Source organism: Asterias rubens, chromosome 15 (genome assembly GCF_902459465.1).
Source record: "Asterias rubens chromosome 15, eAstRub1.3, whole genome shotgun sequence".
Lineage (NCBI taxonomy): Eukaryota > Metazoa > Echinodermata > Asteroidea > Forcipulatida > Asteriidae > Asterias > Asterias rubens.
This window is the reverse complement of record NC_047076.1, coordinates 2,470,288-2,480,386: the sequence shown is the minus strand read 5'-3', so window position 1 is coordinate 2,480,386 and position 10,099 is coordinate 2,470,288. Positions and strand designations below refer to the sequence as shown.

The following is a 10,099-nucleotide window of genomic DNA, read 5'->3' as shown; positions in this document are numbered from 1 at the left end:
AACCTGTGAAAATTTAGGCTCAATCGGTCATCGGAGTCGGGAGAAAACAACGGAAAATCCCACCCTTGTTTCCGCGCTTTTCGCCGTGTCATGACATGTGTTTAAAATAAATCCGTAATTCTCGTTAACGAGAATTTATATTGTTTTGCTGTTTTCTCAAAAAGTAAAGCATTTCATGGAATAATATTTCAAGAGAAGTCTTTCACCATTGCCTTCTGTAAACCCTGTAAGTTATTTGTAAATCTGTGAACTTTAATTTTTTTTTTCTGAACCGAAAGGGTCCAATGGCTTTAAACAGCTTCTTGAACTTAATTTGGCTCGGACTTGAGCTGCATTCTGCGACTGCAGTAGCCATTTTGGTGCAATGTTTTGACAACCACTAAGGTTAAATACAGGTTTGTTTCAACCAATAAAATACTCTGCAAAGGCAACATGGAGAAAAATTGTGAAATGTGTGATAACTAGGTAGACATTTGTCAGTGTGTCAATTTTGTGCAATGGGGTCTACTTGTTATTAATAGCTGATTGAGAGTGTAAATCCCGCAAGGGGTAAGTTGAGCATTTTTAATCCATTTTGGGGCAACAAAATTAAAGATTACAAGGGGTAAGTAAGTCCAGCATTTTTATCCTTTTTTGGCAAAAAATTGTAAAAGAAATCACAAGGGGTTAGTCCAGCATTTTTATCCATTTTGGGCCAAAGATTTGAGAAAAAAAACAAGGGGTAAGTCCAGCATTTCTATCCATTTTGGGCCAAAAATTGAAAGAAAACACAAGGGGTAAGTCCAGCATTTTTATCCATTTTGGGCCAAAAATTGAAGAAATCGTAAGGGGTAAGTCCAGCATTGTTATCAATTTTATTCAATTTTTGTTTTTTAAATCCAGCATTTTGACCCATTTTAAGCCAAAAAATGAAAAAAAAAAATCACAAGGGGTAGTCCAGCATTTTGATCCATTTTGGGCCTAGCATTTTTATCCATTTTGTGCCAAAAATTGAAAAGATCACAAGGGGTAAGTCCAGCAATTTTATCCATTTTGGGCCAAAAAGTCAAAAAAAATCACAAGGGGTAAGTCCAGCATTTTTATCAATTTTTGGCCAAAAATTTAAAATATCACAAGGGGTAAGTCCAGCATTGTTATACATTTTTTGAATTTCTTTTTCTAAAATCCAGCATTTTGATCCATTTTGGGCCAAAAAATGAAGAAAAATATACACAAGGGGTAAGTCCAGCATTTTGATCCATTTTGGGCCAAACAATGAAAAAAAATCACAAGGGGTAAATCCAGCATTTTGATCCATTTTGGGCCAAACAATGAAGAACAAAAATCACAAGGGGTAAGCATATATCCATTTTGGGCCAAAAAGTCAAAAAAAATCACAAGGGGTAAGTCCAGCATTTTTATCAATTTTGGGCCAAAAATTTAAAATATCACAAGGGGTAAGTCCAGCATTGTTATACATTTTTGGAATTTTTTTTTTAAAATCCAGCATTTTGATCCATTTTGGGCCAAAAAATGAAGAAAAATAATCACAAGGGGTAAGTCCAGCATTTTTATCAATTTTGGGCCAAAAAATGAAAAAAAATCACAAGGGGTAAATCCAGCATTTTTGGGCCAAAAAATGAAGAACAAAAATCACAAGGGGTAAGTCCAGCATTTTGATCAATTTTGGCAATTTTTTTTTTAAATCCAGCATTTTGATCCATTTTGGGCCAAAAAATGAAGAAAAATAATCACAAGGGGTAGGTCCAGCATTTTGATCCATTTTGGGCCAAAAAATGAAAAAAAAATCACAAGGGGTAAATCCAGCATTTTGATCCATTTTGGGCTAAACAATGAAGAACAAAAATCACAAGGGGTAAGTCCAGCATTTTGATAAATTTTGGGCCAAAAAATGAAAAAAAATCACAAGGGGTAAGTCTAGCATTTTTATCCATTTTGTGCCAAAAATTGAAAAAATCACAAAGGGTAAATCCAGCATTTTTATCAATTTTTAGCCAAAAATTTAAAATATCACAAGGGGTAATGCCAGCATTGTTATCAATTTTTGGCAATTTGATTTTTAAAATCCAGCATTTGATCCATTTTGGGCCAAAAAATGAAAAAAAAAATCACGAGGGGTAAGTCCAACAAGGGGTAAGCCCAACTATTTTTATCCATTTTGGGTAAAAAAAATCACAAGGGGTTAGTCCAGCATTTTTATCCATTTTTGCCAAAAAAAAACGAAAAAAAAATCACAAGGGGTAAGTCCAACATTGTTATCAATTTTTGGCTATTTTTTTTTTAAATCCAGCATTTTGATCCATTTTGGGCCAAAAAATTAAGAAAAAAAAATCACAAGGGGTAAGCCCAGCATTTTGAACCATTTTGGGCCAAAAAATGAAAAAAAATCACAAGGGGTAAGTCTAGCATTTTTATCCATTTTGTGCCAAAAATTGAAAAAATCACAAGGGGTAAATCCAGCATTTTTATCAATTTTTAGCAAAAAATTTAAAATATCACAAGGGGTAATGCCAGCATTGTTATCAATATTTGGCAATTTGATTTTTAAAATCCAGCATTTGATCCATTTTGGGCCAAAAAATGAAAAAAAAAAATTCACAAGGGGTAAGTCCAACAAGGGGTAAGTCCAACTATTTTTATCCATTTTGGGCAAAAAAAACACAAGTGGTTAGTCCAGCATTTTTATCCATTTTTGCCCAAAAAACGAAAAAGAAATCACAAGGGTAAGTCCAGCAATTTTATCCATTTTGGGCAAAAAAAAAAATTAACAAAAAATCACAAGGGGTAAGTCTAGCATTTTTATCCATTTTGTGCCAAAAATTGAAAAAATCACAAGGGGTAAGTCCAGCAATTTTATCCACTTTGGGCCAAAAAGTCAAAAAAAATCACAAGGGGTAAGTCCAGCATTTTTATCAATTTTTGGCCAAAAATGTTAAATATCACAAGGGGTAAGTCCAACATTGTTATACATTTTTGGCAATTTTTTTTTTTAATCCAGCATTTTGATCCATTATGGGCCAAAAAATGAATAAAAAAAGTCACAAGGGGTAAGCCCAGCATTTTGAACCATTTTGGGCCAATAAATGAAAAAAAATCACAAGGGGTATCTCCAGCATCTTTATCCAATTTGGGCCAAAAAATAAATTAAAAATCACAAGGGGCAAGTCCACAGCATTTTTATCCATTTTGGGCCAAATATTGACAAAATCACAAGGGGTAAGTTCAGCATTTTTATCAAATTTGGGTCAAAAAATGAAAAAATCACAAGGGTAAGCCCAGCATTTTTATCCCTTTTGAGCAATTTTTTTTATTAATTTTTGGCAAAAAAACCCAGAAAAATCACAAGGGGTAAGTCCAGCATTTTAATCCATTTTGGGCCAAAAAATCAAAAAAATCACAAGGGGTAAGTCCAGCATTTTTATCAATTTTTGGCAAAAAATTGAAAAAATCACAAGGGGTAAGTCCAGCATTTTTATCCATTTTGGCATAAAAAAAACCGAAAACAATCACAAGGGGTAAGTCCAGCATTTTTATCAATATTTTGCAAAAAATTGAAAAAATCACAAGGGGTAAGTCCAGCATTTGTATCCACAAGGGGTGGAGTCACTATGGGTATAAGGGAGTATACAGCAGGTGCTGCAATTTACAGCCCTCCAAACCAATCATTCATATAAACCATCTCTGCCCACACAACAGGTACCCATTTTACCCCTGGGTGGAGACAAGCTGATGATTAAGTGTTCTGCTTAAAAATATAAGTGTCACGACCGGGATTCGAACCCACATCACGATGACTTAAACACCAGAACTTGGGTCCGATGCTCTTATAACCGCTCTACAGAGACACCCTGCTTAAAAACGATTTGAAATAGGATTTGGGTTAGGGTCAAGTTTTTGTTCTGATTAGGGTGACAATTCAGGTAGTACATGGATTAGGCTAAGCTACTTTGATGTTCATAAACCATCTACAAAAACAACTTGACCAGTACACGCATTATTACAAGTTAACAGTGAGGTATTTTTTATTTTGGAGCAAATATCACACACACTCAATAACAAAAGGGAAGCCTTTAGCCTAAATTAGTTAATGAAATTGGGCCCAAGCCCGACTGCAATTGTTTCATTCAGACTTCAGGGGCAGATTTCACGAAACTTTACCGAACTGCGTAAGTCCACTTGCACAACGTTTATGGCGTTTTTATATATAAATATATATCTCTTTTTTTGTATTTATTCATTGGCAATTTATTTATAACAATAACTTTAATTATAGCTTAAAACAGTGTGGATACAACCCTATGATTTTAATTAATAAAGAAAACATGATAATATTACTGAATGCCTGGTGTCTTCTTACTTTACACACTAATTTTGCACACCATCAACTTTTTGACATCTTTGAAGTTTTTTTTCTTCTTCAAAATTTCATCTCATTTTCTTTCACCATTGTGCGACAATACTATAGAGAACTTCACATTACATTAAGTGAACCAAAAAGGAGTTAAATACAAATCAATACACTATTCAAACCCTCTTACTCTTGGTGCCTTTTTTCAGGGAGTTGACCAACCCTACAAAACAATTCAACCACACAGGTTTTGTAGGGTGGCACAACTGTTTTCAGAATCACTTGTGTACTGTGTAGACGACTCACTAAATTGAATTTTACACACTGGCTGACATGGTTTATCTATAAATCATGACCACCGTGAATGGGTCAGACAGTACAAGGGTTGACTATGTACAGTGTGGATGCATTCACGCCACAATATCAAATTGCAGGCTGTCATAGTTTGTAATTCAAAACCACTATGAATGATATTGAATGATCAGACAGTAGGAGGGTTGACTGTGCACTGCTAGACGCATTTACCACTTGATATCAAACTACAGGCTCTCAAAGATTATAATTTCCATGCAAAACCACAGTGAATGTTATTGAATGATCAAACAGTAGGAGGGTTGACTCTGTACTGTGTACATGCATCCACCGCATCATATCATTTTACAGGCTGGCATAGTTTATCCTGCTCATTCAAAAACCCCAGTGGATTATATTAAATGGTCAGACAGTAGGAGGGTTAATTATAGAAACTAAATAATATATCCAACAAATATTAAACTAAATAGTATTAACTGCTTTCAATACAAAAATATAAGATTAACCCTTAGTTATTTGTTGAGCGCAAGCACAGCTTTTTTCCATTCACCTTGATAAATACTAATGGCTTTGCGAGGAAAAGAAATATTATAAACCAATTCATCTGATGTCACCACGTAGGACGAATCTTGGTTGGGCCCCATTTCTGGAGGCAGATTCAAACGGCACAGTATACCTTTGGTTTGTGGATTGTTTTAAATCCAATACAAATGAAGATATATGAAGAAAAAAACTAAACAGGTGAAAAGGTGGTAGCGTTTTGGAGATATCGCCGAATATCTAGAGTGATAATGTCCATGCTGAAATGTGACTATCTGAGTTTTAGAATTTCAAAAGGTACACCCTTTAAAACTAAAGAGTTGAATCCAACATTTGCATGAGTTCGGTGAGTGACTACACTTTGAAAGTGTTGGACCCAGCGTTTTGTTTGTTAAATCAAGCATGTTAAATTGTTTGAATCAACGCAAAAGGGTTAACTAAACAGTTAAGTGTTATTTCAACATTTCTATAAAAAAAAATTCTTGGAATTGTTGGATCAGCTTTTTGAACGTTAAACTGGCACTTAAATTGTTGACTGAATACTTTAAAATGTTGGATTTAACATAAAAATGCTGGATTCAACACTTTAAAAGTGTAGTCACTCACCGAACTCATGCAAGTGTTGGATTCAACTCTTTAGTTTATAGAGTGTAAGTATCTCGCTTAAAGCCATTAGACACTTTCGGTAAACAGTATTGTCCAAAGGCCCACACTTCGTGTATTATGGCTTATATATAAAATAACAAACCTGTGAAAATTTAGGCTCAATATGTCATCGGTGTCGGGAGAAAATAACGGGAAAACCAACCATTTGTTTCCACACGTTTCGCCGTGTCATGACATGTGTTTAAAATAAATCTGTAATTCCCAACAACGAGAATTGATAACTGGTTTAATGTTTTCTTGAAAAGTAAAGCATTTCATGGACTAATATTTCAAGAGAAGTCTTTCACCATTACCTTCTTTAAACCCTGTAAGTTATTTGTAAATCTGTGAACTTTTATTGTTTTTTCTGTTCCGAAAGTGTATGATGGCTTTAAAATAACCCAAATGTACACAAAGACAAGGGATGCAGAGATACAATGTTTTGACATAAAGCATTTTCGTGCGAGATTTGACTTGCAGCGTTGAGTAACAATCTTGTTGCACTCAGCTGCGCACAATGATAGTTTTATGTTGAAAGAATCAAAGCAAAAAATTACATCAAACAGACTACTAATTTAACAAGAAACTCAAATCCCCTGCATAAAGTTTTACAAATAATTGACACAAAAACAAAAAGGTTTTTAAGTAAATGCCACAAAACAAACCCCAAATAAATCATATATTAAATAATATTATAATATACAATCATCTTACACCAAACGAAACTGAACATCCTTTGGAAGAAACCTGTGCAATCCCCCCCCCCCCCCACAAAAAAAGAAAAAAAAGATCAGATGTTTGTTTCATCAGGAATTCAACAAATTCCAAATCATTCAGTCGTTTTTTTAAATTATTTTGACCACCCTTTAAGGAAATTTAAATTGACAACTTGAGTTGACAACTTCTGGATAAATCAGTAAGAATGGAAACCCCCTAAAAAAAGTTAAGTGGTACCTTAAACTTTCCTTCAAGAAAATTAGAACGTTACAAAGGCTGTCCCTCTCAAGAAGATCCAGTTGCATACAGGAAACATCCGTTGCTAGGCGGCCATTTTAAAATTGGGTATTTATTTCAGGATCTACAAAGAAGAAACAAAAGGAAGAATAATTTACTTGCTAGAGTTTCTACACTGAAATCTGAAACAAAGACACATGCAAAGAAAGAAAAAAATGGAAGGAATCGGGCCAAATTTCAGTAGCCTTTTTGAGTACCATGTCAATGTAGTGACTATGTTTCAAAACAAAACCAAATCTCTGTGTCATTTTTGTTTCCTTTTTTTTTTTCCTTCACTTTTACAAGAAAGAAATTGTGGGAAAAAAAGGAACAATATTATCCATGTCTCGACACATGGTGCTGATTATTCAGAAAGGGTTAATATCGCATCCACCATTTCTCAAAGTCGCTTATGGCTTCTGCTTACAATGGAATTCTGCGCTTACGGCCCATAGATTCATGCACTTTAAAGGGTTCAATAAGCATAGAATTCTGAGGTAAGCCGGGCTTTCACTTATGAACGGGCCCCCGTCAGCTCTCGAGTTTTCCTCCAAATACTTGAAACCCCCAAAATGCACCCACTTGTGTATTCTGTTATACATAAACTTGGAAAATCCCAACCTCATAATGTTTAAGCCATGCAGGTACCAAAAGTAAATAACTAACAGGCCTCAGCTGCTGTTTCAAAAAGGGACAAAGAGTATTGGGAATGGGGGTGTGGCGGGGGTGGGGGTGGGATTCAGGGACTAAGAACAGTCTCTCAGGCAGTTTGAACACAATTAACTCTTTCGTACACCAACCGGTTGCTATATGGACCAGTTTAAATCATTCAGTAATTAAGATTGCGCAACCACACACTTTTAAGAATGGTAATTAGAAGACTCTTGAGGATGCTATTGTGACCCGTTTTGTATGGGTTGCTGATTGAAAAAAAACCAACGTATTAACAATTACTTTATCCATTTGATAAATTTATCACTGAAACAAATGGTGCACGAAAGGGTTAAAATGTTGGTACAACTTGGGGATAGGGTCTTACCACGAGCGTCCTAGTTCTTCAAACCCAATATCTGGTGTTATCAACAGCAAAGTGTGGGTTCGAATCCCGGTCATGACACTTAAGTACTTTTGAGCAATTTAAAGGTACTTAAACATAGTTGCTGCGTAAAATTTCGGATGGTGTATTCTGCTCTATCGGCGTTAAGGGTTTACATGCACAAGGTGGATCCATGCAATTAGCATATTTAAACGCGGCCTAGTGCTTTCAAACCCAATATATCTGATGTTATGAGCAGCAGAGTGTGGGTTTAAATCCCGGTCATGACATTTTAGTTTCCTTGAGCAAGACACTTAAACATAATTGCCGGTAAAAGGTTGGGACGGCAGTGTATTCTGCGTTGAGGCTTTACTAGCACTATATGTGGATTTGTGCAAGTAGCATATTTAAACGCGACCTAGTTCTTCAGACCCAATCTCTGCTGTTATCAGTAGCAGAGTGTGTTGGTTCGAATCCCGGTCATGCTATTTTAGTGCCCTTGCATGCGCAAGGCACTTAGCGTAATTGTTGCATAAAAGGTTGGGATGGTGTATCTGCTCTATCGTCGTTGAGGCTTTACATGCACAAGATGGCTCCGTGCAGGTAGCATATAAGTGTTTTTCTAATCAAAGAGAAGTCATTCAAGTTGGAAAGAATAGGGAAGAGGAGTGGGGGGGGGGCAAGTCATCAAGGAATTTGAAAAGTTATTTTTAAGAATAGTTTATTAAATTGCTGAGTAATGTTTCCAGGCATGATATTTGGTCCTTGGGGAAAAAAGTAGGAAAGTTGGATTGATTACAAGGGCTGACCCACATGTTCACACGGTGTAGGCTCTAATTGTGAGAAACGGCTCCCTCTGAAGTGACGTAGTTTTCGAGAAAGCAGTAACTTTCCACAAATTTTATTTTGAGACCTCCCGAAATCAAGCATCTGACAGCACACAACTTTGTGTGACAAGGGTGTTTTTTTCTTTCATTATTATCTCACAACTTCGACGACCAATTGAGCTCAAATTTTCACAGGTTAGTCATTTTATGCATATGTTGAGATTACACCAAATGAGAAGACTGGGTTTTGACAATTACCAATAGTGTCCAGTGTCTTTAAGTAGGATGAATATCATGCCTGTGTATCCAATGGTAGAAGGTTTAGAAAAAAAGACAAAAACCATGTCAGTGGCACTCCTTTTCTACGAACTAATAATACTACCACAAAAGAGGAAAAAGTTGGTCTGTTAGAGGTTAATATTTTTAGGGGGGATTTGAGAGTATTTGTAACTGGTATATCATGCCAACTTGCTTTTCTATAAATACAGCTGGGACCGTAGTATATTCTGTGAAGAAAATGGAAAACATAAAAAGAGAAAGAAATAAACAAGTGGAAAAGTGCATTAATATGTAAATAACAACACAACAACAAAAAGTGCCACTATGGTAAAGACTTTTTTCCGACATTGGTTTGGATTGGTATTGGAATGGTATTAATTGGTCTGGGACTGGTGCTGAAATGGTGTGCGAGTTCGCTTCTTTTGGTTTGGGTTTGGTTTTGGATTGGTATATTGACTGGTATGTGAGTTGGTTTGGGTTGGTTTTGAATAAGGGAATCAATGTGTGGTGAAGAGGTTTTCAACTATAGTGGTTTAAACCGGCCGAGGCCGGACTCTTGATAATTTTACCGAGACGGTGTGTGAGTTGGTTTCTTATGGTTTGGGTTGGTATTGAACTGGTTTCAGTTGGTTTAAATTTTCATGCTGAATATGATGGAAACCAATGGGTTTCAATTAGAAATGAATTGAAGGCCCGAAAACACAACAGTTACACAAAGTCAAACCAATTCAATTCAATTGGTAATGGAACAGGTCCAATTGATCCCAATTTAATGTCTCAATTGGTTTTAAGTGGGTGTTCAAATAGCTTCAATGGGTTGCCAATTGGTTTTTGGATTTGAATGGGTCATTTTCAGAAGGAATCTACCCTCCCCCAGCCCCCCCATTCCCCCAAAACCAAGCCATGTTTTTGCGTACAATGATTATTTACAGAAATGGTCTCTAAAGGAATGTGTATAAACCACAAGTGGTGTGTCGTTGCCGAGCAGTCTTTGTTCACCGGACCCAAGCTCTGGTGTTTTCAGCAGCAGACAGTGGGTTCGAATCCCGATTATGACGCTTTTGCCAAGCTTGAGCACCTATACTATAATTGCTTTGTAAAGAGTAGGGAAGGTAGTGC

At 36.0% G+C, this 10,099-nt stretch overlaps 1 protein-coding gene across 2 annotated transcripts in view; it reads right to left on the bottom strand.

Annotated features, from left to right (window-relative positions):
- Nucleotides 1-6,156: 6,156 nt before the first annotated feature.
- Nucleotides 6,157-10,099, bottom strand: part of LOC117300006 (solute carrier family 23 member 1-like) — a 44,115-nt gene continuing 40,172 nt past the window's right edge. The window contains exons 15-16 of one of the 2 annotated variants that reach the window (XM_033783651.1): nt 9,174-9,207; nt 6,157-6,923 (exon numbers count right to left, since the gene is read on the bottom strand). In XM_033783651.1, coding sequence (XP_033639542.1) covers nt 6,917-6,923; nt 9,174-9,207 — 41 coding nt within the window. In that variant the 3' untranslated portion in view covers nt 6,157-6,916. The remainder of the gene's footprint in view (nt 6,924-9,173; nt 9,208-10,099) is intronic. The other variant, XM_033783652.1, reaches the window with a different exon arrangement.